This window comes from Podarcis tiliguerta (genome assembly GCF_965153285.1).
Source record: "Podarcis tiliguerta genome assembly, chromosome: 13".
Taxonomy (NCBI): domain Eukaryota; kingdom Metazoa; phylum Chordata; class Lepidosauria; order Squamata; family Lacertidae; genus Podarcis; species Podarcis tiliguerta.
This window is the reverse complement of record NC_139546.1, coordinates 17,000,988-17,028,380: the sequence shown is the minus strand read 5'-3', so window position 1 is coordinate 17,028,380 and position 27,393 is coordinate 17,000,988. Positions and strand designations below refer to the sequence as shown.

The 27,393-nt window shown below is 48.0% G+C and overlaps 1 protein-coding gene and 1 long non-coding RNA gene across 3 annotated transcripts; one reads left to right on the top strand and one right to left on the bottom strand.

The window, feature by feature from the left end:
• Positions 1 to 3,383: 3,383 nt before the first annotated feature.
• Positions 3,384 to 27,036, top strand: PNKP (polynucleotide kinase 3'-phosphatase). Of its 2 annotated transcripts, none has more exons than XM_083408176.1 (17): positions 3,384 to 3,462; positions 4,157 to 4,296; positions 8,341 to 8,387; positions 8,533 to 8,982; positions 9,913 to 9,992; positions 12,596 to 12,653; positions 12,773 to 12,880; positions 14,434 to 14,505; positions 15,395 to 15,443; positions 16,335 to 16,405; positions 19,365 to 19,457; positions 20,642 to 20,738; positions 23,648 to 23,709; positions 23,842 to 23,951; positions 24,055 to 24,142; positions 25,434 to 25,495; positions 26,670 to 27,036. In XM_083408176.1, coding segments are annotated over exons 1-17 (1,710 nt in total). In that variant the 5' UTR covers positions 3,384 to 3,460; the 3' UTR covers positions 26,791 to 27,036. The 2 variants fall into 2 exon arrangements, with proteins under 2 accessions (XP_083264302.1, XP_083264301.1); XM_083408175.1 differs by having other exon boundaries at positions 3,418 to 3,642.
• On the bottom strand, positions 16,877 to 18,904 carry LOC310661823. The gene is made up of 2 exons (XR_014504136.1): positions 18,159 to 18,904; positions 16,877 to 17,069 (listed from the first exon to the last, which is right to left on the bottom strand). It is a non-coding gene; the product is annotated as an uncharacterized lncRNA (long non-coding RNA).
• Positions 27,037 to 27,393: the final 357 nt, after the last annotated feature.

The window sequence follows — 27,393 nt, the reverse complement described above, 5'->3', positions numbered from 1 at the left end:
AAAAGAAATGGCTTTAGCTTTCCCGAACATGGGGCAAAATCAGTGAAAAGAGAGAAATAAAGTCTGATTCCAGACTCAGTTTGTGAACCGCACCCTCCTCTGCTGTTAGAGATTTCTGGTGTCTCTTTGCACCCTGTCATATGCTCTATTAATCTGTCGTTTTTCTTTCGTTAAAGAAAAATATGGATGATCTACTGTAGGCAGCCTTAGGCGCCATATGCACTTCATGTTGGGTGCATGTTTACACGGTGTGCCCTAGAAACAAGATTCACTCACCCACTCAAGAAGATTCATTTCCAGAAATGCTGGAGAGGGAATTAACCCCCGAGGTTTTACAATATTAGCACATTGGAGACTGTGTACATAGCCATGTGATGTCAGCATCACCCTTGAGTCAGTGCCACTAACTGGACTCATCCACTTCAGCCCCGACTGGGCTAGGCGAGCTGGGTAGCACTTCCAGAGACCACCTTCTGCTCAGGAACAGGTCAAAGTGCTGTGGACTCACAGCTTAGAGTTGTGAGCACCGGATTCACTTCCACAAGTAGACAGTCGTCCGCACAGCAGAGTATAGCAGAGTATAGCAGAGTATATAAACAACTCGGAGAGCAGCTCTGTAGAATATTCTCTTTATTCTATAACTACAACTATTATACAACTATATACAGAGCTAAATAGGTCTAAGCATAAAGAATGCTGAACCGCACTGAGTGCCTGCAGCTGCTCTTAGCACCAACCTTATCTAAACACACAATCTCTAACACTCAGTCTCTCTCTCCCTGACTGACTGACTGACTGACTGACCCACACACTCACCTACTCACTCACTGACCGACTCACTTTTTGATGTGGTGCTGGAGCAGAATAAGTAGAGAGCAGAACACGCCTCCTCCTCTCTGCAGAATCAGCAGACTCCTCAGGAGATTCTTGGATATGGGAGGGGTGAAATCTCCTCATGCACTTTAAGCACATGACTCCCCTCCCTCTCCCCCAAACCATGACATGCTGGTAATCATATCACACTGGGGTAATTATATGGAAATACACTTTGGAAATGACTTTTGGAGGGTCCATGAACCTGAAAGGGAACTTTACCCTATGGCTGTCCCCGCCATTAGGCAGAGTGAAGCAGCAGCCCCAAAGCTGTGTCCCTGAAGCCCCTTGCCGACTTACATTCTCCTGCGCTCGTACCAGGGTAATGATGACTGGTTGTTGCTGTGCTGTCTTGCCTTGTTGCATTGGCTCTCAGTACGTTTCCAAGCACAATTCAAAGTGTTAGTGCTGACCTTTAAAGCCCTAAACAGCCTCGGCCCAGCATATGTGAAGGAGCATCTCCACCCCCATCGTTCAGCCTGGACACTGAGGTCCAGCTCCGAGGGCCTTCTAATGGTTCCCTCCCTGTGAGAAGTGAGGTTACAGGGAACCAGGTAGAGGGCCTTCTCGGTAGTGGCACTCACCCTGTGGAACGCCCTCCCATCAGATGTCAAGGAAACAATCAACTCTCTGACTTTTAGAAGATATCTGAAGGCAACCCTGTTTAGGGAAGTTTTTAATGTTTATTGTTTTATTGAGTTTTTAATATTCTGTTGGGAGCCACCCAGGGTGGCTGGGGAAACCCAGCCAGATGGATGGGGTATAAATAATAAATTACTACTACTACTACTACTACTACTACTACTGTGCAGATGGGCAGGGTATAAATAATAAATTATTATTATTATTATTATTATTATTATTATTATTATTATTATTCTCCCAACACATCACCGACAGCAATGCCATTAGGGTCAGGCCAGTCAGCCCAGCCCACGGACTCCAGCAGCCATCTTGCACACAAAGACACATGTTGCTCTGCTCATGGGATGCTTGCCAGCCGCTGCCGTATTATTACAGCATTTCCTTGAGCTGAGTAGGTGTCAGGCAGAGCAGCAGGTGAGCGTGACATCAAGGAGTTGGGAGGATGGAGCTGTGTGGGTTATGTGGCTTGATGGAGTCAGTGTGAATGTCAAATGCAGATAGCCCAGATAGGGGGCGGGGGGGGAGAGACCTGGTCCTGCTTGCTTTGCCCTGTGCTTTTGAAGCATCTTTGTTGGCTCCATACAGAATAACTCATTTTCTTGTTTCCCAGAGTTGCTTTCTTGGTCTCATAATATAGTTGTTTAGTCGTTTAGTAGTGTCCGACTCTTCGTGACCCCATGGACCAGAGCACGCCAGGCACTCCTGTCTTCCACTGCCTCCTGCAGTTTGGTCAAACTCATGTTAGTAGCTTCGAGAACACTGTCCAACCATCTTGTCCTTTGTCGTCCCCTTCTCCTTATGTCCTCCATCTTTCCCAACATCAGGGTCTTTTCCAAGGAGTCTTCTCTTCTCATGAGGTGGTCAAAGTATTGGAGCCTCAGCTTCAGGATCTGTCCTTCCAGTGAGCACTCAGGGCTGATTTCCTTCAGAATGGAGAGGTTTGTTCTCCTTGCAGTCCATGGGACTCTCAAGTGTCTCTTCCAGCACCATAATTCAAAAGCATCAATTATTCGGCGATCAGCCTTCTTTATGGTCCAGCTCTCACTTCCATACATCACTACTGGGAAACCATAGCTTTAACTATACGGACCTTTGTCGGCAAGGTGATGTCTCTGCTTTAGGGATCCTATTAAGAGGCTGCTTTTGCATTCTGACACTTCCATTTATCTTTCTGAGGAGTGAAGAGGAAGCAAGGCACAGCAAACTGGACTAAATAAGCAGAATAACAGTAACAACCAACGGATGCTATTTTGCCAGTCGGCCCCTTCCACCGGAGCATATTCCACCTGGGCGCCCACTGGGGAGACGAGAGGATGAGAGGCTGCCCTAGACTCGACCTCGGAACGCGTTCGCAATGGTCAGCGCTCAGCATCGGACCGCTTTCGGCAGAGCGCTCGATTGGAAGCATCGTCTCTCGTTCCAAACCATAGAGATAGAAAAAGTGTAGAGTAATGTGCACCGCCAGAGAGTTGTCGGATTGGTTTGGAATATTTTCGCGTTGCCTCGCTAAGCTGAACTTTGCTGCTGGCTAACTTCAGCTGTGTTTCTTGACGGGAAAAAAAGGAAACCAGCCAACCACAACGGTGCCAAGGAAGGATAGCCACCTCACGGAGCCATGCACCGCCGTTCTAGCGGTGAATATCATTCTCATTTCCAATTCCGCCCTGAGAGATGACAAACGATACAGCGGCGCCGCTCTGCGCCCAAGAGAGAGAATTCCGGCCAATGGCGGCTTTTTTTAAAAAAAAAACCCAAAACTCAAAACGAAACCCGAAAGTTCACGCTTCGTGTAGCTCTTAACTTTCCTCTCTCTATGCCCCGGATCAGGGCAACGTCCTGCCTCGACTTCAGCTGCCCGGGCTTGGATACACTTCCGGTTAAGCCACCGGAAAAGGCGTCATAGCCCTCCTTCAGACTTCCTGCTTAGGGACGAGCTTGCTGAATGTGGGTCCTCGTTTCTTCTGCTGCGCGTAGCAACAGCAGTGGGGTGGTCTTGCTCTTTCAATGCAGGAGGGCCAGCTCCTCTGTCTGGACAGGAGGACCCCCTGAGAAATACAAACCTAAATTCTCCTTTCTTCCTTTTTTGTACCAGCTTATATTTGTGAAAGAGACAGGCATTTTGAGGTACCTGCTGTTTCATATGCATTACAGCGGGGTGCAGTTTTGCTCCTTGTGAGAAATGAGGAAAGAGACCTCAACAAACATCTCATACAGAAAGACACCCAGTAGAGATGATGTGGTTTATGTTCCTCTCCTCTAAACTCTGCCACTCCCCAAAGTTAAATATAGGTTTTCTCATGACTGGGGGATTCAAATATTCGATTTCCTCTCCTTATTGGCCCCTTTAGAGCAATTCTCACACGCCAACCCTTGTTTTCATTTCACCAATCTCTCACCTTCTCAAAACAATATATGATTTCTAACATAGCCCTCCCGTTCAGAGTTCAGGAGCCAGGTTTTCTCAGTGGACCACGTTTCTCTTATTTTCGGGTGGTACCTACTATCTCTCGGAAAATAGGAAACTTCTAGCTCTCCCTCCCCCAATTACGGATAAACCATTCAGAATTGGGAAGATTTGAGAGTCTTCTAAGTTTTTTTTAAAAAAACAAACCCCCAAACCGTTCTTTTCCATCTGCAGGCTGCCCAATGCCATGCGGTGCCTGCTCGTCAGCCAAGACAAGCGACATGATCCAGTTCTTCTGCCTGATGGTGTGACTGTGGTTCTGGGCAGGGGACCCGAGACTCTCGTCACCGATAAAAAATGCTCCCGGACACAAGGTGAGTAATTTTTCTCTTGTTAGGAATTTTTCTTTTCCTGCTAGTACAAACCCCTCCAATCATTGTGCTTGGTCTAATGTTGAACTTTCTGAGATTCTTTGTACAGCATTTGACAGATTGTTCCTTCTTGTTCATCCCCTTGATTGGGTCACTCTCAGGGACACAACCTTCCAAGTTCCGTATGTCAGCAGTGGGCAGGGCCAGATGCGAAAGCAGCTGCAGCAACAAATATGAATTTTAACCCGGTATAATAGGCTGGTTGATGGGACGCAGGTGGCGCTGTGGGTAAAAGCCTCAGCGCCTAGGGCTTGCCGATCGAAAGGTCGGCGGTTCAAATCCCCACAGCGGGGTGCGCTCCCGTTGCTCGGTCTCAGCGCCTGCCAACCTAGCAGTTCGAAAGCACCCCCGGGGGCAAGTAGATAAATAAAAGGTAAAGGTAAAGGTACCCCTGCCCGTACGGGCCAGTCTTGACAGACTCTAGGGTTGTGCGCCCATCTCACTCAAGAGGCCGGGGGCCAGCGCTGTCCGAAGACACTTCCGGGTCACGTGGCCAGCATGACATCGCTGCTCTGGCGAGCCAGAGCCACACACGGAAACGCTGTTTACCTTCCCGCTGGTAAGCGGTCCCTATTTATCTACTTGCACCCGGGAGTGCTTACGAACTGCTAGGTTGGCAGGCGCTGGGACCGAACAACGGGAGCGCACCCCGCCACGGGGATTCGAACCGCCAACCTTTCGATCGGCAAGCCCTAGGCGCTGAGGCTTTAACCCACAGCGCCACCCGTGTCCCTGAGTAGATAAATAAGATAAATTTATCTAAGTAGATAAATAGGGACCGCTTACTAGCGGGAAGGTAAACGGCGTTCCGTGTGCAGCTCTGGCTTGCCAGAGCAGCGATGTCATGCTGGCCACGTGACCCGGAAGTGTCTGCGGACAGCGCTGGCCCCCGGCCTCTTGAGTGAGATGGGCGCACAACCCTAGAGTCTGTCAAGACTGGCCCGTACGGGCAGGGGTACCTTTACCTTTAATAGGCTGGTTTCCATGCAGGCTCACACTCCTCAGTGCAGGCAAGCAAGAGGCCTTGTTGAGAGTCGAAGGACACATTCCAGCCAGGCAAACAGCAGTAGGCCTGGTGAGATGTGTGGCCTGAAGAGAGAGAGTAAAAATATTTAGGCTTCTGGTATATGACTAACTCAAGTGACCCTATAGCCTACACCAGACATGCTCAACTGGTCGACCGCGATTGACAGGTAGATCCCCTGGTGATCCTGGTCGATCGCGGGATCCTTATGGATCGTGAGCTTAGAAAAACTTTGGAATGAATGTTTCTGCCCCCGCCCCCCTCACTCTGTTCCTCTGTTGCGCCAAGTGGGCAGAGTTCAGTGTTTTATCATTGCGGTGTGGAATACAGTGATTGACTTTAGTGGTGTGTGTGTTTGTTATTGGTGGAGTGTGAGATGAGCGAAGTATTTCATTCTCCCTTAAAAAAAGCTCAACAACCGTGTTCTCCCCCCAAAAAGCTCAAGAGCTCTGGTCTCCCCCAAGAAAGCTCAACAATTCTAGTCAATCCTCAGTGACAATTGGTAGATCACTGCCAGTTTTTTTTACACTGGGAGTAGATTGCAATCTCTTGGGACTTGGATGGGCTTGGCCTATACTCCTTTATTAGTAATGCTCTACTTTCCTGGAACTCCTCCAAGTTAAGTTATGTGTTTTTTTTCCTTTTTGTTCTGCCTGACTGCACCCCATGAGTTTAATGCCTGCTGCTCTGCGGGAGCCACAGAACGAAAACAGAACTAAGTGCAGATACGGATGACAAATCTGAGCACTTCCTGGGGGGGAGAAGTAGTTGCAAGAGTTTCCAGGCATAAGGAACTCCAGTGAGCCAGTGCGGTGTAAATGTCCACCATGCTGGACAGGTCAAGGAGACCTGGGCTCAAATCCCTGCTGGGCCAGTCATTAACTTACCTACCTAGAACTTGCCTTACTTAGTTGTGAGATTAAAATGGAGGTGGTGGAGACGTGAAATCCACATATTCTACCTTGAGCACCCTTGAGGGAAAAGCTGGAGGCAAGTGAGATCAACATCTGCCCCTTCCTTTGCAGCTTCTAGAAATGCTACCTGATGCCTGTGCATGCCTTTCCAGCCACTGGGGCCGGCCCTGTCATTGGGCAAAGCAAGCCAGAAGGGGGAGCAGCAGTAGCACTTTTCCCACCAGCACCCTGTCAACACACACACACACACTTCACCACCTTATTGCTTCTGAGCTGGTGATCCCAATTCTTAGCTGGTCCACCCTGACAACACACGCTGTAGGAAGTGGAATGATTGCCACGATGGGATGGAGAGCAGGCAGTACCTTTGCCAGTGGAACTCTGCATGCAGTGCAGTAGAATGACTTTGTTTTTTGTGCCTTCCCTTCGCCTGCTTTGCCAGTGGGAGGCTTTCATCTTTCTTTCTTTCTTTCTTTCTTTCTTTCTTTCTTTCTTTCTTTCTTTCTTTCTTTCTTTCCTTCCTTCCTTCCTTCCTTTTCCTTTCTACTGCTTTCTATCCATTTTCCATTTTGTAGATAATATGTTTTATTAAATTTCCAGAAATTTCACATAAAATTCCAGTACATAATATTTTTTTCTTTTGTCGACTTCCCATCCCATTATCCGTAGTGGTTTTTTAAAAATAATTTCCACGGTAATTATTTCTGTTGAATAATTATTATGGCTATGATATAAAAGAGTGAATATAGGATTCAGCAGAGAGATAGAATACAATAATCTTGAATTATTTCTGCTTTCTACCCATTTTAATTTCCCTCTGGTTTCTTGATACAATGGTACCTTGGTTCTCGAATGGCTTGGCTCCCAAACGCTGCAAACCCAGAAATAAATGTTCCAGTTTGTGAATGTTTTTCAGAAGCTGAACGTCCGACACAGCTTTCATTTGAGTGCAGGAAGCTCCTGCAGCCAATTGGAAGCCAGGCCTTAGTTTTCGTACTGTTTCGGGAGTCAAACTGACTCCTGGAATGGATTAAGTTTGACAACCAAGGTACCACTGTACTGCTTTTTTTATTATTGCTTCCTCCATTTTCTCTTCCCTCCTTTCGCCTTCCTTCCTCTCCCTCCCCACCCACCCATAACTCCTTTAAAAGAAAAAGCCCAGCACCATCAATTCCAGTTCTGATTTAGTCTTGTGTTTTGATGAATATATGGCAAAATATTGCTCAAAAAAAAGATATGCTAATATGCCTAGAGTAAAATGTGAAGTACTGGATGGAAGAAAAATTAGTAAGGAAAGATAATAAGAATATATAGGTGATGTGAGAAGGTTGTAGAATGCAAAGATTATTGTAAATTGTATAATGTGGAGGAAATCGAGTGGGGGCAGAGGGAAGTGGGAGGAAGGAGAAAAGAATAATATGGATTGAGGAAACAGAAATGTAAATGTCTGGGGGGATGGGGAGGAAATGGTGTTGGCTTTGGTACATCTGTATTGTAAAGTAATATGTGCAAACCAATAATAATAATAGAAGGGATGCGGGTGGCGCTGTGGGTAAAAGCCTCAGCGCCTAGGGCTTGCCGATTGAAAGGTCGGTGGTTCGAATCCCCGCAGCGGGGTGCGCTCCCGCTGTTCGGTCCCAGCGCCTGCCAACCTAGCAGTTCGAAAGCACTCTCGGGTGCAAGTAGATAAATAGGGACCACTTACTAGCGGGAAGGTAAACGGCGTTTCCGTGTGCGGCTCTGGCTCGCCAGAGCAGCGATGTCACGCTGGCCACGTGACCCGGAAGTGTCTCCAGACAGCGCTGGCCCCCGGCCTCTTGAGTGAGATGGGCGCACAACCCTAGAGTCTGTCAAGACTGGCCCGTACGGGCAGGGATACCTTTACCTTTACTTTAATAATAATAATAATAATAATAATAATTAATTTCTTTTTCAAAAAATAAAATGATTTAGTCTTGTGAATTAATGATTCCATTTGTGAAATCTGGGTCTTCTGGACCTGCCTTGCGGGTCTAACCAGCCCTGTTTTCTCTTCCTGTTTCCTCGCAGTGGAGTTGCTGGCCAATTATGCCTATAGATCCGTCCGAGTCACGCAGGTAAGACAGGGAGAGTGTCCCAATTCCGAGCCTTGTGTGTGTGGCTCTGCTCGTACGGGAGCCTTGTTTCCCTAGGAGGGTGAAGCAGCTGTTCTGGGTGCCTGGTCGCACTCGGGCCCCCTAATGTATTTTGGTGTGTTGGCAGCGAGGGGTGAACCCCACGTCGGTGGAGGAGATACACCTGCGTTGTGGGGACAGCACCACGCTCCAGGAGGGAGAGACTCTGTGCTTGGTGAACGGGCTGTATCCCTACCGCATCCATTTCGAAGAAGATTCCCGCTCCCCGAAGAAAACCCTGCTGGAGTTCTTCAGTCCCCGGCGCCCCCTGAAAAAAGAGGAGGATGGCAAGGCCCAGCCTGCCAAGCGGCCCAAGACCTCCTCTCCTTCCGAGGACGAGGAAGACGACGACGTCGACCCCTCGGTGGCCGAGAAATTGAGGCAGCTGCAGGAGACAGCAGCGCAAGCCCAGCGGGCGCAGAGCCAGCCTCCCCAGCAGCTGCAGCTCTCGCATCTGGCTCCCCAGCCGCACGACTCCTGGGAGGACCATGGCAAGCTCCTGGTCTTCACAAAGAAAGGGGTGGTGCCCAGCGCCAAAGTAAGGCCTATAGCTTTCAGCGGGAGCTGGCATTGCTTCTTGTGGGCTGTGTTAGAGTTGTTTAGGCCCATGTGCTAGCTGAGGCTGATGGGAATTGTAGTCCAAAACACCAGGAGGACACAGGTGGCAGGAGGCTGCTTTGGGGAAACGTTCTGGTTTCGTCTTGCGCCCCACCCTGTCCCCTTCTTTAATGTAAGAAGGGCAAATTTTGGCATCACTTGTCTGGAACCGTGGGCCGAAAGTCAGCTTAAAATAATTAAAACATCAGGAAATGGTAAAACGGGATAAATAGCCAGGGCTGAGTAAAACTCAACTCTCTGTCAAATTAACTTTCTAATTGTTAACATGGAGGTCTGTTTATTGTATTTTGTAGCTTATTCTTTTTGCCACAAGATTCTTTGGGTACTTTTTTTTTTTAGAAAGACGTGATACAAATGTCTAAAGTAAAACGTCTACAGGACATCATCTGGGCAGGTTGGGCAATACAGTGGTACCTTGGGTTAAGTACTTGATTCTTTCTGGAGGTCTGTTCTTAACCTGAAACTGTTCTTAACCTGAAGCACCACTTTAGCTAATGGGACCTCCTGCTGCTGCTGTGCCACCGGAGCACGATTTCTGTTCTCATCCTGAAGCAAAGTTCTTAACCCGAGGTACTATTTCTGGGTTAGCAGAGTCTGTAACCTGAAGCGTATGTAACCTGAAGCGTATGTAACCCGAGGTACCACTGTATACTCTTCAACCAGGCCTTTGTTTAATTAATATTCTCCAGCCTTTAAAACGTGGTGTCCTGTGCAGCCTCACCTGAGAGATCTCGGTAGGGCTACTCAAAACCAGGAAGTGGGGAAGCAATGTTGCCTTGGGGATAGTTGGAAGTTGAGGCTTGACGCCAGCCTAGGTGATCCTTGGACCTCTTTCTGCCTCTCTGCCCAGGTTGCAGGTTTCGATCTGGACGGGACCATAATCACCACGCAGTCTGGGAAGGTGTTTTCTACGAGCCCCGATGACTGGAGGTGAGTGTGGGGCAAGATACCAGGGAGGCGGGGGAGGGGAGGGAATTATGGGCGGCCAGCGTGGTCCATGGCAAAACCTGTGTTGATCTAGGTGCAGAGAGGCCCGAGTTCAAACCCCCCACAACCATGAAGCTCATTCTGTCAGCCCAATGCACTTCCCAGCAGTTATTGTGTGGGTCAGGCATTGGGGGGGGGGGGGAGTCACCACATATGCCACCATGGGCTGCTTGGAGGAAAGACGGGGGGCGGGGGAGTAATAAAAGTGAGACTGTGACCTAGTGGTTAGAGCACCAGGCTCGGACAAGGGAGACCTGTGTTCGTTTCTTTATTTTAATCCATTTCACAACACGTATATACCACCTTATCGTAATAAAACCTCAAAGTGGTTCATGAAAAGAAGCCCAGACACACACACACACTCTTTGGCCTACTTACCGGGTTGCTGTAAGAATAAAGGGTGGGGAGGAAAGCCGAGGACACTGCCTTAATTTCCTTGGAGAAAGGGCAAGCTAAGGAATACAGTGGTGCCTCGCAAGACGAAATTAATTTGTTCTGCGAGTTTTTTCGTCTTGTGAATTTTTCGTCTTGCGAAGCACGGTTTCCCATAGGAAATGCATTGACGGTTTCCCATAGGAATGCATTGATGGTTTTAAGAAAAAGGCGCAAGACGTTTTCGTCTTGCAAAGCAAGCCCATAGGGAAATTCGTCTTGCGAAGCAACTCAAAAAACAAAAAACTCTTTCGTCTTCCGAGTTTTTCGTCTTGCGAGGCATTCGTCTTGCGAGGTACCACTCTATAATAAATAGAAGGGAGAATATTCCTACTCATATGGGGCAAAGTGAGAAGAGCTCCCTGGTTGTGGTTGTGATTCCTGCATTGCAGGGGGTTGGACTGGATGATCCTTGGGGTTCCCTTCCAACTCTACATTCCTGTGATTCTATAAGAGTGACATCAGGCTTTTGTAGGACGAAGGCACTAAAACGGGCTTGTGCTGGTGTTTCAGGGTTGTGCTTTGCACTCTAATGTCATCCATAGCAACATGCCATCAGCATTGGGATCAAACTTGGGCCTCCGGCTCTTTTTTTGGACTACAACTCCCATCATCCCTAGCTAGCAGGACAAGTGGTAAGGGATGATGGGAACTGTAGTCCAGAAACAGCTGGAGACCCAAGTTTGGGAAGCCCTGCTCTAGATGGAGTTGGACTACAATTCCCATCATCCCTGAATGGCCAGGCTGGCTGAGGCTGATGGGAGTTGGTATCCATCAATACAGAACAACAAACCCCTGTGTTGCAAACTTAACACAACAAACAATACAAGCAACACGAAGGCCAGTATACTAGATAGCACTGCAATTCTTATTGCGTGATATACATGATTTAGTACAACAAAAACAGAATATGTACACTTGTAAATTCTCTAATATATTTGAAATCAAATGAGCACACGTCTGTCAATCTTTGAAAGTCCGTGGAAGTATAATAAGTCTATAGTTGAAACAAAGTAATAGATGCTATCCTGTGGGCTAAGCGGTAAAACATTTTTAGGCATTCATGGTGCCGAAGTGTTGTTGTTGTTGTTTAGTCGTTTAGTCGTGTCCGACTCTTCGTGACCCCGTGGACCAGAGCACGCCAGGCACTTCTGTCTTCCACTGCCTCCTGCAGTTTGGTCAAACACATGCTGGTAGCTTCAAGAACACTGTCCAACCATCTCGTCCTCTGTCGTCCCCTTCTCCTTGTGCCCTCCATCTTTCCCAGCATCAGGGTCTTTTCCAGGGAGTCTTCTCTTCTCATGAGGTGGCCAAAGTATTGGAGCCTCAGCTTCACGATCTGTCCTTCCAGTGAGCACTCAGGGCTGATTTACTTCAGAATGGATAGGTTTGTTCTTCTTGCAGTCCATGGGACTCTCAAGAGTCTCCTCCAGCACCATAATTCACTGTTCTGACTGTTTTGCTGGAATCTTCTTCAGTACAACCCATATATTAGAAAAATGCACATGGAGCAGTGGTCACGAGGATATGCATCTATTACTTTGTTTTTGTTGTATTTGTTAGGATATTTCCGTTCCACCTTAAAAGGGAGCAGGCTTTGTGAGTCACAGAGTCTGCGTATTTCCTGTTTCACAGGATGTTTCTGTTGTGTCTTTGCTTTCGTTTCTCTCTCTGTGCCGGAGACACTGAAGCAGGCAGTCATGTTTTCTCTTTGTTCTGACCAACGCAGAATAAAGTTGTAAATATGCTCTCCTGAGTGCATCTTTCGCTGTGCATTATCTGCTGATAGAGCGTGCATCAGCTCTAGAATGTGGCAAGCTATTTCTGGAGCTCGTGTTGCTAATTGCTGATACTGCGTGTCTACGGGAGATTGATGGACGTCCGGAGGTGACGTGGAGTCATGATGGACTTTGTCTCCCTGGCAGTATCCCAACAGTATTAAATCATGTATATAATGGGATAAGAATTGCAGTGCTATCTAGTATACTGGTCTTTGTGTTGCTTGGACTGTTTGTTGTGGGAGGTGGTATCCAGCAACCCCTGGGCATCACAGGCTGCCTGGGTTAGGGAGAGCAGCACTCAGTCATTGCCCTTCACCCCTTTCTGTTTTGCAGAATCCTGTACCCCGAGGTTCCCCGCAAGCTGAAGCAGCTTCAGAGCGAGGGGTACAAGGTAATGCACCTTCCCCAAGCCATGTTACTCGCTCCAGCTTCTCCTCTCCTCTCCTCACCTCTGTGTTCTTCTCTCCTGCATCTCTGCCCTCTCTTCCCCACCCCTCCCCAACCCGGCAGGTTGTGATCTTTACCAACCAGATGGGCATCAGTCGCGGGCGCCTCAGGCCCGAAGTTTTCAAAGCCAAGGTGGAAGCAGTGGTGGAGCGGCTTGGCATCCCGCTGCAGGTGAGTCGGGGCAGGGAGGATGGCGTATCTCCCAGAATGCTTTGCAAAAGGGAAGTTGCCCATTGAGCAGGGAAAGTGGAGTGGGCTTTGGAAGCAAACATTTTATGGTATAAGTGCCACCTGCCAGTGGCGTAGCGTGGGGGGTGCAGGGGGGGCCGGCCGCACCGAGCGCAACATCTGGGGGGGGGCGCGCTCGCACTCGCAGCTCTCTGCCCCTACCTGGCTCACTCACACTCTCACACTGCAGTGCTTGCTGTGCGAATCCGATCCGAGCCGCCGGGTCGCTGCCCACTGGGGGGGGGGGTGCCAGGCGTGCGGTGCGGAGAGAGAGCGAGGGACTATCTGGGGGAGGGACAGTGCAGCGGGGGGCGCAAATTCCTTGCCTTGCCCCGGGTGCTGACAACCTACGCTACGCCACTGCCACCTGCAGAATAGAAGAGGGTGGCTTTGTTTGTGTATGTGTGTGAGAGAGAAAGAGGAAGAATGGAAATGGTTTATTGAACATTTACAGATAAATTGAAAACAGACAGAAACATTAGCAGGATTATTGTAATAACCGGCAGTTTCATAAGAGTGTATATTTAAGGTAGATAATTAAATGAGCAAATTAAATGAATTTGGATATGCAGAAGATATTTAAAAAATAAATTTAAGGAACCGTAGAAAGAGGGTGGGGGGAAAGAAGTCAAATTTTGAAATGTTAAATTGATTGTAAAACTAATGAAACGTATAAACTCAAAAAGTATAAATAAAAACTTTTAAGAGAGAGAGAGAGAAAGAGGAAATGAAGCTGAAAGAGTTAAAAACAGGTGAAGGGCTTTGGGGGCTCCAGGGGCCTTGTGGGTAACTGCCCAGGGGCCACGTCCTAGCAGTGGACAGGGACGAAGTTAATCCGCACGCATACATGCATCCACATGCTCTCCCCAACATTCACAGAGCAGCCATTGAATCGTAGAATTGTAGACTTGGAAGAGACCACGAGGGTCATCTAGTCCAACTCCCTGCGATTCAGGAATCTTTTCCCATGGTGGGGCTCGAACCCACATCCCACAACAATTAAGAGTCTCATGTTCTACCAGCTGAGCTATCTATTTAAACCTCCTCTCGCCCAGCGCACTCTCTCTCTCTCTCTTTCTCTCTCCTCCCTAATTTCTCTTTCTCTTCTCTCCCCATCTCAGCCCCCACAAATTTGCAATTAGGGGAGAAAATATCTCATTCCCAAGCCTAAGTCCCTCAGTTGCGGTTCTGCTGTAGTTTCCAGGGATTTGCAGGCAGGCGCAAAGATCAAGGCGATGCAGAATTCGAAACGGTGAACTGTTCCCATTCCTCATTCTCCAGCCAGTTGAATATATCTCAGCCTCGTCCCCCATTGGGCACGGGATGGGACTCAGCCAAAGTTGCCGGGGGTCAGTAGAGACACCCCAGACTTTGGCCCAGAGATGTTTGATCAAGGAAGGGGAGATTGAAAACACTATGAAAATAAAACGCCAGGATGTTTTTTATCTGGACAAGGATGGGACAATCTCACCCTGCAGCCATCCTTCCCCTCCCAGGTCTTCGTGGCGACTGCTTCTGGCGTTTACCGCAAACCTGTCCTCGGCATGTGGGAGCACCTGTGCAAGAAGGTGACTTGAGACTTCACGTATTGTGACTTTGCTGTTAGTTTTATTTTCCGTACTCTGGTCATTTTGCATTGGTCGGGAGCGAATTTTCCGTCATCCACTTATTTTGATTCCACCGTGCCTCATATTTCAAATACAGTGGTACCTCGGGTTAAGAACTTAATTCGTTCCGGAGGTCTGTTCTTAACCTGAAACTGTTCTTAACCTGAAGCACCACTTTAGCTAATGGGGCCTCCCGCTGCCGCTGTGCCGCTGCTGCCCAATTTCTGTTCTCATCCTGAAGCAAAGTTCTTAACCCAAGGTAATATTTCTGGGTCAGCGGAGTCTGTAACCTGAAGCATATGTAACCTGAAGCGTACGTAACCCGAGGTACCACTGTACAGTGGTACATTGGTTGTCGAACAGCTTGGCTCCTGAACAAATCAGCTCCCAAATGCCACAAACCCGGAAGTAAGTGTTCCGGTTTGTGAACAGTTTTGGGAAGCTGAACGTCTGATGGGGCTTCCACGGCTTCCAACTGCGCGTAGGAAGCTCCTGCAGCCAATTGGAAGCCGCGCCTTGATTTGCGAACGGTCTCCCAGAACGGATTAAGTTCGACAACCAAGGTGTGTGTTGCTGAAGGTTACTTTAATCGGTTTAAGTTTTAAAGGTCGCATTTTTCCCAGTGTGGCTGGATCATATTGTTACGGGGGTGTGTGTGTAGGGGGCGGTCTTTGTTGTGGATTTTGTCATCTGCCTTGTGTATCGCGATGTAGAAAGGGAGCATACAAATTTGAAAGGAAAGGAAGAAGGTACAAGGGTACAGAGGGTGGGAAGGAGAGAGAGAGGGGGAGAGATCTGTATCACTACAAGTCTTGACTTCTCACCCCTCATTCCCAAACTCTCTTCCAAGGCAAACGGCGGCCTAGAAGTCTCTTTGCAGCAAAGCGTCTATGTTGGAGGTGAGTCAAACACTCAACTGAGCTGGGAATCCTAAGAACAGGGAAATAGACCGCAGAGGCTGCAGTGTTGCGCAGTTCCATTTCTTACTCTCTGCACAAGCCCATCCTTCCTCTCCCTCTTGTGCTCGCTTTATGTATTACATTTATATACCGTCTTCATCTTGCGAGGCCTCAAGGTGGTGTGACTGGTTCCCCTCCTTCTCCTCCCCATCACAGCAAACAACCCTGCGAGATAGGGTAGGCTAAGCGATGGTGGCTGCCCCAAGATCACCCATAGTAGAGCGGGGATTTGAACTCCGGTCTCCCAGGCCCTAGTCCAGCGCTCTTAACCGTTTCACCACACTGGCGATTTGTAGGCAGCCCGGAGATCAAGAACACACAGAGGGCCGCATGAAATTAGGCCAAGGGCCACACTCCCCACTCCAATGCTATGGGATGCTGTTCACAGTACAGTGGTACCTCGGGTTAAATGCTTAATTCGTTCTGGAGGTCCGTTCTTAACCTGAAACTGTTCTTAACCTGAAGCACCACTTTAGCTAAAGGGGCCTCCCGCTGCCGCTGCGCCGCAGGAGCCCGATTTCTGTTCTCATCCTGAAGCAAAGTTCTTAACCCGAGGTACTATTTCTGGGTTAGCGGAGTCTGTAACCTGAAGCATATGTAACTCGAGGTACCACTGTATAATGAGAGAATGGGTGCAATTAGTACCTTCATTTGGTGGGAGCAAGAAACAATTTCAGCCTCGTGCATCTTCACTGCAGGGAAAGTTGTTTCTGTGCTTCCCCTACACCGAATTTACATGCCCCAGTTGTGAGCGCTAGCAATGATCTGTTGAGTTTTCCACCTTGTGCTGCTGGTTGTGTTTTCATAGCTCCTTCCCCATGCTCTCCATAGATGCAGCTGGGCGACCACCAAACTGGGCCCCGGGACACAAGAAGAAGGATTTCTCATGCAGTGACCGCTTGGTATGCGATCAATTCTTCTCTTTCCTGTCATCTCCTCCAGTTTCTCTTAACCACGAAGCAGAAAATTTGGCCCCCCTGGATTAAAGAACAGCTGCTCTGGTTTAGCACCCACTATTCCCCCTCTTCTATTCCGCCAGGGTTTTTTTTATTTATTTCAAAAAGAATTTACGTGCCGCCATTGATATGCTGCAATATCAGGGCGGCGTGCAGAAATTAAACGTCATTGAAACAAGTGCGTAATCATTAAACAGTGCAGAACAGTCATTGCCGTCAACCTGCCCGATGGGTCCCTCTTGTTTTTACTTAGGCAAGATGTGATTGCTGTCATGGAAATGCTGTTCAGGACTGTATTTTGTGCCCAGGTTAAATACTAGATACACAGAACTTGCCCTTTAGCATCCTTAGAATATCAGTGTTCAGTCCAAAGCCAAGTTTCTAGCACTCATGGAATTCCTCCTTTTTAAAAAAAAAAATTAAAAGCAAACTTTTTGTGTATTTAAAACATTTCTATCCCACCTCTCCTTCAAAAATTCAAGGTGGCAGTTTCTAATAGTCCTCCACTGAAAACTGGGGGGGGGGGGGGGGACACACCATGCCTTCCACCTCATTTTCTCCCTCTACCACCTTTCTTGATGTCCTCAAATCCCACAGATAATTCGGAAACCTGAAGGCAGACCCAGAATGCAGTTCTGGTTTGGATTTTGCCCCAATTCTATCCTCCGTGTTAAGCAAGTTGTATATCCACCCACCAGTTACACAGCTAGTTTGCATGTTCTTTTACAGTTTTAAAATTGGCGAAGGTGGGAGGTAGTTGGAGGTCTTAGGTAGTGATGCTAAATTCTCCAGAATAATCTTTTGGAGAATAGTTTCAAGAATATTCTTGATTAATGAGAATATTAGAGAATTTTCATTTAAAACAGGAGAATATTCATTTTAATGCATTGAAAATGATATACAGTGGTGCCTCGCAAGACGAAAAGAATCCGTTCCATGAGTCTCTTCGTCTAGCGGTTTTTTCGTCTTGCGAAGCAAGCCCATTAGCAGATTAGCGCTATTAGCGGTTTAGCGGCTATTAGCAGCTATTAAAGACTTAAGGGATTAGCGGATTAGCTGCTAAAAGGCTATTAGCAGCTTAGTGCCTTAGAAAAAGGGGGTGGGGAGCGGAAAAAAAACCCCAGGAATCGCAAGGCATTTTCGTCTTGCAAAGCAAGCCCATAGGAAATTCGTTTTGCGAAGCACCTCCAAAACGGAAAACCCTTTCGTCTAGCGGGTTTTCCGTCTTGCGAGGCATTCGTCTTGCGGGGCACCACTGTAATTAATCAATATACATCTTTATTAATGGGTTAACTTGTTCAGATGGCAACCAAAAACTGTACAGATACTTTTATTTAATGGGGTAATGCAGTGAATTAACATTCTTTGATTTTTTTTGTTAACCAAACTTGAAATTGAAAATTCAACGTGAATGACTCATGTCAATCACTAAGCCTGCCACTAACCATATATTTACCATCAACTTTGAATTCTAATTATGTTGTGTATATATGAAATGTAGCTTTTAAAGTAAAAGGAATATAAAAAAAACCCTCAGGTCTGCTACATGAGTACGTTCTTTAACAAGCATATCTACATGGGATGGTATTTTTAGTGCAATACTAATAAAAACAATATAAAGTTTAAAATGAATGCTATTATTTCCAGAAAATAGCGGGTTCTTACAATAGAATTTACAGTTTGTGGAGAATATTCTCACCTCACATCACTAGTCTTAGGAATGTTTTGGCCATGGGTAGGCAAACTAAGACTTGGGGGCTGGATCCGGCCCAGTCACCTTCTAAATCCGGCCTGTGGACGGTCCAGGAATCAGTGTGTTTTTTACATGAGTAGAATGTGCCCTTTTATTTAAAATGCATCTCTGGGTTATTTGTGGGGCATAGGAATTTGTTCACCCCCCCTCAAAAAAAAATAGTCCGGCCCCCCACGAGGTCTGAGGGACAGTGGACCGGCCCCCAGCTGGAAAAGTTTGCTGGCTACTGGTTTTGGCTATTTGAGGAAGTGGTGCCTTGCAGTGAAGCGTTTGAGCTGGAAAAAGGAAAAAGGTTGTACCGATGTGCTTTCTACACAAAAATCTGGGCTGGTATCGGCAACCCACATCGAGCACCTAGCAGCCAGCTACTAGCCAACCGGCTTACTTGCGCTACTGCTGCCTTCGGTGACCAGTTGTGCACCAGATGTTTTAGAAACACAAAATGATGTGTTTGATTTGTGTATGGTAAGGAACTCACGGGCCCGAGGATACAGTGGTACCTCAGGTTAAGTAATTCATTCCGGAGGTCCGTTCTTAACCTGAAACTGTTCTTAACCTGAAGCACCACTTTAGCTAATGGGGCCTCCTGCTGCCACCACGCCGCTGGAGCCTGATTTCTGTTCTTATCCTGAAGCAAAGTTCTTAACCTGAAGCACTTTTTCTGGCTTAGTGGAGTGTGTAACCTGAAGCGTGTGTAACCTGAAGTGTATGTAACCTGAGGTACCACAGTATCTGCTTTCTCTTTTTGAAACAAGTTTCTAGCCCTCATGGTGCAGAGGGGGGCGGGATGGACCTGAAAATGTGTAGGCAGCAAAATCTTAGAAGTCAGCGGGGGAATAAGAAGGCAAGCAAAGGCAAAGCTTCAACGCCCCTTATCCCTTCCTGGTGGCACACCTATCGGGAATATTTTATTATCATTCTCCTCGCTCTTTCAGTCGTAGACAGGATTTCAGACCCTTAGGCGAGTTTGGAAGCAAATGGCACGAGATGAACAGGCCGAGATGCAAATTGCACGTACTGGGTGTACTTTTGTTGTGGCCACGGAGTGCGTGCGTTCTGGCTGCCAAGAGTACAAGTCGTTCTTAGCAGCTCACACTTTTCCTTGGCTCCTTTCCCCACGTTAACAGCTCTTCCTTCTGCCCGTCCTCACAGTTCGCGCTGAATGCTGGTCTTCCCTTCCGCACCCCCGAAGTGTATTTCCTGGGCTGGAAAGAGCCACCGTTTGCACTCCCCAACTTTGATCCGGTGAATGATTTCTCTTTGTTTTAGAGCTGGGCTTGCTTTTGGTTTCCGTTCATATAGAACCGGGTGTTGCCTTTTTGCATGCCGTTAATTTGACTCTGAGAGGGACGCGGGTGGCGCTGTGGGTTAAACCACTGAGCCACTTGGGCTTGCCGATCAGAAGGTCGGCGGTTTGAATCCCTGTGACAGGTTGAGCTCCCGTTGCTCGGTCCCTGCTCCTGCCAACCTAGCAGTTCGAAAGCACGTCAAAGTGCAAGTAGATAAATAGGTACCACTCCAGCAGGAAGATAAATGGCGTTTCCATGTGCTGCTCTGGTTCGCCAGAAGCGGCTTAGTCATGCTGGCCACATGACCTGGAAGCTGTACGCCGGCTCCCTCGGCCAATAAAGCGAGATGAGCGCCGCAACCCCAGAGTCTGCCACGACTGGACCTCATGGTCAGGGGTCCCTGTACCTTTAATTTGAGTCTGAATTGATTTTAGAATGTATTTCAGTTAAATAATTATGATTTTATGTAAACTGTGTTATTTTTACTGTTGGAGGGCTACGGGTTCCTTGCTCCTGCTCTAGGACCTCTTTGCTCAAAAATATGACTGAACCCAGGTCCTCTTTATGGGGAACAAGTGGCGGGAGCAGGGGGAATGATTGCTGGACAAAAGAAAACCTTTATAGACCTCCAAAGAAAGTTACTGGAAAGGTTTGCCTGTTGCTGCTTGTGGTTCCCCACTTCCAAGATTTGTGGGAAGCTGAAGGCAAAAAAAGTGTAGCATGCCAACATGTTCTCTGCCTACTCAGAAGACCGTTTAAAAAAGGAAAGCCATGTGGGTGGCAGGATCAAAACTTTATCCTAAACTGTGGCTGAGCAGTAGGCTTGCCTGCTAGTCAGTTAAGCAGCTTTTGAGTCAGCAACTGCGATTTATTTATTTTTGCTCAGAAAACCCGCACGTAGTCACCTGGCTATTCTTGCAAAGTTTTACATTTGCACCATTTTAGCACCTTATTCCAATTTAGAGTGTGCATTTCCCCCCTTTTCTCTGCCCCCACTGAAATTGGGCCTGGCGCGATCTGCAAAAGCAGAGGGTTTAATAGGCAAAGCTGACAGACTCGCCTAACGCTATTAGCTACAATGTCTGAGTCTCTGTGTCTGTTATATTCGTACATTTGCCATTATTGTCTCCTCTTCCACAGCGAACGCTGGACCCCAAGGCACGGCTGTATGATCCCCCAGACGCCTGCCTGACCTCTTCCTCCCCAGAGGTGGTTGTAGCTGTTGGCTTCCCTGCTGGTGAGTGGCCATTCACACCTTCCTTAGCCAGGCTTTGTTTTCCAAAACTTTGTGCAAAAGGTTCCTCCAGTCTCAAAAAAGTGTTCATGGGCAACAGATGCCCTTCCCTGGGGAGTTTCCATGCGCTTCAATTCCCAACTGGAGTTTAGCTTTTTTGCTAGGTAAACCCAGAACTGTTTGCGTGGCGAGTTCCCGCCCCCCACCAGGGTAAATAAAGACACGAGACACCATAATTTAAGCTTAAAATGGGTGAATTAGGCCACAACTTTATTGAATTCAGGAATGAGAGGCATTGGCTTAGGCATTGGTCCTATCGACTATCCGGCTCCAGCCCATTTGCTGGAGACACGGGAAGGGTTAACACCATAGTGGGGGAGTCTCTTGCTGAGGCACGTCAACTAGGAGCTCCCCCGGTCACCGCTCTGGGGCGTGCCTTAGGCCCACACCTCCATAGGTTTCGGACAGGGCCACGCCCCCCGGAGTCCTGTAACGGATCACCCTTCGTTCAGTGGGGGGAGGTGATGGCGTTCCTCCCCCCCACACACACATCCTCTTAACCCCTTCTTACCAATGCCTACCGCCAATGCCGAGAAGTTGTGATGAGTTGCTACGAGGTAGGCGAAAAACCAAAAGGCTGTAAATCGCCAATTGGGAAAAATTCCTACCATGCCCCTTGTAGCGACAGACTGAAGTCCATAGCAAAGTCAGAGACCTACCTAAAGCCTACCTAAAGGGAGGGAGGGCGGGCAAACGTGGGGGCTAGCCGGCGAAAAGAGGACGAGCCTCCTCGTGCCGGCACTAAATAGGGCAAGCCACACCCCCCCAGCCAGCCAGCCGATTGGCTGGCTGGGGGGGAGGACGCCCCAGGATTCCCTTGTTCTCGCGGGGGCTGGGCGTGAAGCCCGCAACCCCACCTCCTGGGCAAGCCGGAAGTGGCTTTGTCAGGCTTTTTTCTCCCTTGGTTAGTCAAAAGCATGGGTCAGCTGTGGGCCGGTCCACCGTCCCTCAGACCTTGTGGGGGGCCGGACTATATTTTGAAGAAAAAATTAAATGAATTCCTATGCCCCACAAATAACCCAGAGATGCATTTTATATAAAAGCACACATTCTACTCGTGTACGAACACGCTGATTCCCGGACCGTCCGTGGGCCGGATTTAGAAGGTGATTGGGCCGCATCCAGCCCCCGGGCCTTAGGTTGCCTACTCCTGGTCAAAAGGCTGGGGGAATTAGGCTCGGAATGATGGGGCTGTGCTTTCGCTAGAGAGGCTTATGCTACAGAGCAGTAGAATTGTGAGATAAGGCACCTTTCCTAGCAGCCCAATTGGATGTCAGGCTTCAGGGAATCAGCTTCCTCCCCCATGGCAACAGATAAGCAGAACAAAGGAAAAGGAGTCTTCTTACTGGTTAGAAATTTTAATAATCACAGCGAGAGAACAAAGAACACATCTCCTAGTCATGGCGGTGCTCCCAATTAAAGAGCCCACCCCCTTGGGTCTCTATGAAACTACGTCACTTCTGCGTCTCGTAATCTGAGCTTGTCCCCTCTGTGCTTTCTGTTCTGCCACTTTCTGAGCCCTTCTTGACTTTGGGAAGGGCGGTGGAGGAATGCAGTCTAGAGACTGTGAATCTGTTAACCTTCTCCCTTCCAGTGTTTCTTTTCTTAGCTGTTCCCCATCCAGTATTTCCCAACTTCTGCCTTCTGAACTATGCCCCTCTGCAAACCGTTGTTCCAAATCTATACTGTCCTCCTACTCCTGTGAAAATTCAGGATCTGGAGCAGGGGGAGGCTCCTCAGTGCAGCCCTCCACAGCACAGTCCCTAACATTGGATCAGGCCCGTGGTCTACTTAGTCCAGCATCCTGCTTTCACCGTGGCCAACCAAGGTGCCTGCAGGAGACCCGCAAGCAGGACCTGAGTCAAGAGCAGCAGTCTCCCCTCTGTAGTTTCTAGAAACTGGTATTCAGTAGCAAACTTCCCCTGACAACGGAAGCAGAACACTGAGTTAGTAGCCATTGGTGTCTGGCTGCTAACCAGAAGGTTGGTGGTTCGGGCCTAGCCAAGGACAGCTTTCAGCAGGATTCCTGAATTGTAGGTGGTTGATGACCCTCAGGGTTACCTTCCAACTATACAATTCTAAAATTCTATAGCCTTATCTTTCACAAATTCATATTTTAAAGCTGTTCAAGTATGCACTTCTCTGAAAAGAGCAAGGTAGCTTAAGGCTGAAGCAGTTTCTCTTTTCTCTGGTGGGCACTTCCGGTAGTCGTTAAGGCAGAGAAATCGGCTAGTTCAGAAAGAAAAGGAGGGCCTTGTGATAGGGATGTTGCAGGGACAGTGAAGGGAGCAGAGTATCAAAGCTGTGTCTGCAACAGGGACCTTTAAGAGGGATGCAAATATTTCTAGCAAAGTGTACGGTGCCACAACTGACGTTGGGTCAAAATGCCTGGGAAACACTGCTCTACCCTGTTTTATCTTTTAACCAGAGTTCGAAACTCCCATTACTCTTGGCGCATTTTTCGACAGGGAATTTCATTAGCGCGAGCAGTTTCTGTGCTCTGGGCGCAGTACTGCGCCTAAGATTTCAGATTAAAACTGCAGAGTGGAAGGAAAGGAGGACCTTTTTCTGCCTCCCCACTTCCAGCCACTTTCTGAAGACTGGAGAAGAGACCCTCTTAAGAATATTAGGGGGGTGGGCAGGGGAAGGAACTAGACCATGTGAAAAATGAACATAATATTTTAGCTGCAGTTCATTCATTTTCAGCTATGTATTCTTGTTATTAAAAAAAAGCGCGCCTGGACATTCCGCTGTTGTGGCCACAACCTAGGCTTAAGGTGCCATTTAGCTCCTAGCTTTCATATCTCAGATTCTAACACTGCTTTTAACACCGTCGTCTTTTCTCGCTCCAGCTGGCAAGTCAACTTTTTTGAAGCAACATTTGGCCTCTGCTGGTTACGCCTATGCCAACCGGGTAAGTAGGAGACAGCGGCTGCCTGGGAGTAAGCCTTGAGGATGGCCCTGCCTGTCTTCTTCTTCTTCCTCCTCCTCCTCTCCTCCCTCCTCTCTTCTCTTGTAACCCATCTTCTCCCACTCCCCTTTACAGGACACACTTGGCTCATGGCAGAAGTGTGTGGCTACATGCCAAGCAGCACTGCAGGCAGGGAAGAGCGTAATAGTGGACAACACCAATCCGGACTTGGAATCGAGATCCAGGTGAGGCTTCTCTGGTCAGCAGATGTGATGATGTTGCTCATCCAGCAGCCAGGAGGCTTCCAAAGTTCTCTGAAAAACCATTGTGCCCTTTCCCCCCCACCAGGTATATTGAGTGCGCCAAGGAAGCCGGCGTTCCATGCCGCTGTTTCCTTTTCACTGCTTCGTTGGAACAAGCCAAGCATAACAACAGAGTGAGTAGTTTGTTAGGAAAGTTATCAAAAAGCTTCTGCCTCTTTTTCTCCAGAGGAGGGACCAGATCACCTGTTTGAACGCGTGTTCCCCACTCTTCTGCTTTCACCCCGGTTCTGGAGAAATAAATCAAGACTGCAAAAGGATTTCTGTCTCTCCATCTCTCTCTTATATAGTCAGCCTTATCATTAGCCAAACTGCCAGACTGCCCCTTCCCAGAGCTGGAGATGATGCCTATTTATCGGAGAGCTGTACCACAAAGTGACTCATGGGAGACCTTGGTTTGTTAGGGAGCCCTGAAACGAGCCACCTGTCTTTGGAGAAGTGCCCTGATGGACAGTGTCAATAGTTTAGTAAATGAGAGCCCTGGGATTTAGGCGAGATGGCTGGATTTGAGCCCCTGCATTTCCAAATTGTTATGGGTTGAGGCATCTGCAACCCTCGACCTAATGTCATGTGACATGGAGGGAGCACCCATTACTGGCACATCACTGGCATGTGGTCCACCGCCAAAAGTTATTTCATCCCTGCTCTAACTCAGCAGCCAAAGACTGTGACGTGTACCTCTTCTGTTTATGAATGGCCTCTCTCAGAAGTGATATACAGCATTCTTAACCTGCCATATCTTATACAGTTGTACCTTGGTTCTCAAATGGAATCCATTCTGGAAGTCCGTCCGACTTTCGAAAACAAAGACGCGGCTTCCGATTGTCTGCAGGGGCTTCCTGCACTCAGTTTGAAGCTGCGTCGGATGTTCAGCTTCTGAAAAACGTTTGCAAACCGGAACACTCTTCCGGGTTTGTGGCGCCTGGGAGCCAAAACGTTCCAAGTCATAAGGCATTTGAGAACCAAGGTACGACTGTAGTCAAAACTCCTCTGAAAGTGAAGTCTGGATTTCTGTTTACTCTGATGTGTTGTGGGAGGGACGGGAGACATTTTAAATAGATTGCTACGTGACATGTGCCCTCAGGCTCCTGGAGTTTCCCTTTGTCTCTTTCCAGTTAGTGCTATCTCCCCTGTGTTTTGTTTTGTTTTCTTCTGTCTTTCTGTTGTGCCTGATAATCAAAGCACATCCTTCATGAACTTACCCAGTCCTCTTTGATAGCTGTGTAGGCTAATGGTCAGTGCACATTAACTGTGTGCTGTGGGAAGCACTTCTGAAGTGGATCCTCCTTGTTTCTTCATGCTCTGACACCAGCCAGCTTGCCCCCAAGGGGAACATCCCCACGTCCTGTTCAAATAAGCAGCCCCCAGAATGACTAGCGAGCAACCTCTTTTTCTTCTTCATTTCAGTTCCGGGAAATGACGGAAAAGGGGCATGTGCCCGTGAATGATATCGTCCTGAACAGCTATAAGTGAGTTTCTGAATTACTTATAGGAGGGAAGGAAGCTTGCAGTGGCATGGGGAGGGGGAAAGGGGGCAGCTCCTATGAAACTGATGAATCTTAAGCTTTGGGGGCCCTAATCCCAGTGGCCCCATAAGTGACTTTAGGCCATGTTGCTTAAACTTTCTAGTAGACCCAATCTGAGTCGCACAACTCAATTTGATTTTTTGTTATATATTCTTCAGCAGTCCCAAAGTTTTCAGAGTCAGTAGGACAGATATTGTAAAGGTGTGGCGATCTGTTGTGGAACAACCCCATTGAAGCAGATAGCAGTGGTGGTTGCCCGGACCTCGTTGCTGGTTGCGAGGCCGGCCCCCCATAACAGCTTAAGCTTCAGGGCCCCCCAAATGTAGGTCCGGCCACTGATGGGGAAGGCTGTTTCTGTACCGCCACCCTGATTTCTTTGGCACCTGGCCGCCACCCGCTAAAGAATGAAGAAAGCAGAATTGTACACTTGCGTTGAACAAACTATACAGTGGTGCCCCGCAAGACGAATGCCTCGCAAGACGGAAAACCCGCTAGACGAAAGGGTTTTCCGTTTTGGAGGTGCTTCGCAGGACGAATTTCTCTATGGGCTTGCTTCGCAAGACGAAAATGTCTTGCGAGTTCCTGCGATTTTTTTCCGCTCCCCACCCCCTTTTTCAAAGGCACTAAGCTGCTAATAGCCTTTTAGCAGCTAATCCGCTAATCCCTTAAGCCTTTAATAGCTGCTAAACCGCTAATAGCGCTAATCCGCTAACGGGGTTGCTTCGCAAGATGAAAAAACCGCTAGACGAAGAGACTCACGGAACGGATTCTTTTCGTCTTGCGAGGCACCACTGTATTTTGTTGTGTTTGTTATGCACAAATATTGCATGTCCCCGTCACCAGCTCTAACTTGGTAAAAACAAGCGAACTACTAGCTCTCAAGGTGGTTTGTGTGGGGAGAAAGGGGAAATGGCCTGTTTTGAACTTCAACCCTGAGATGAACTGTGGGGGATTAGACACTTCTCCCCACGTCCATTTTCACTTCTAAGTTTCGCCATGAAACACCCAAGTAAAAATATGTACTTAACACTAACTTAGTTCCAGAAAATAGGCTGAGGACTGAATAGGCTGCATCTCTGAAATGTCACTTAAAGCTGTCTCTCTCTCTCTTTGCTAGGAATAAGTTTGTGGCACCATCGTTGGACGAGGGTTTCTCTGAAATCCTCAAGATTCACTTTGTACCTCAGTTTGCAGATTCTCAACTAGAGTCACTTTACCGGCAATTTTCTGAGGGATGACACTGTCCTGCTATTTGCACCCATCTGACAGAGCCTTTTTTCAAAATGTACCTCTCTGTTGCCAAAGAAAGGTATACTTATGAAGTGTGATGACTCCCCCTGCTGGTCAAAGGGGACCCTCGCTTTGGGCTGTAGAACGTCCTCAGGCTGTTTGAAAATGGGAGTGGAGACTATATAATAGGATTCCCTTTTCCCCTGTGAAAAGGCATTTTAGAAACCATGAGAAATAAAGTTTTGGAACCCAAACAGTTGTCCTCTTATTTTTCAGGTGAGAGCTATAGGCCTCTTTGTCACCCAAATAAAGCGAGAATGGGGAATTTACATTAAGACTTGTTTTTGGAAACAATTCTGCTCTTGGGCTTCTGCCTAGAACTACAGGGAACAGTTGGAGACAGATAAAAGACTGGTGACAAATTAGCCCTTCCTGCAGAAAAGCTCTAGTCTGGTTATACTTATTCCCTGCCCCTCAGCAGAGCCAACGTTCCACACCAGATAAGGAAGGGTGGTGAAATTACATGTGAAGTTGAGCACTGAAATGTACTTGGAAGCATCACATTCTTTTGTATGAGCCACAGAGTACGCAGCTCCAAAGAGGCCCTTTCC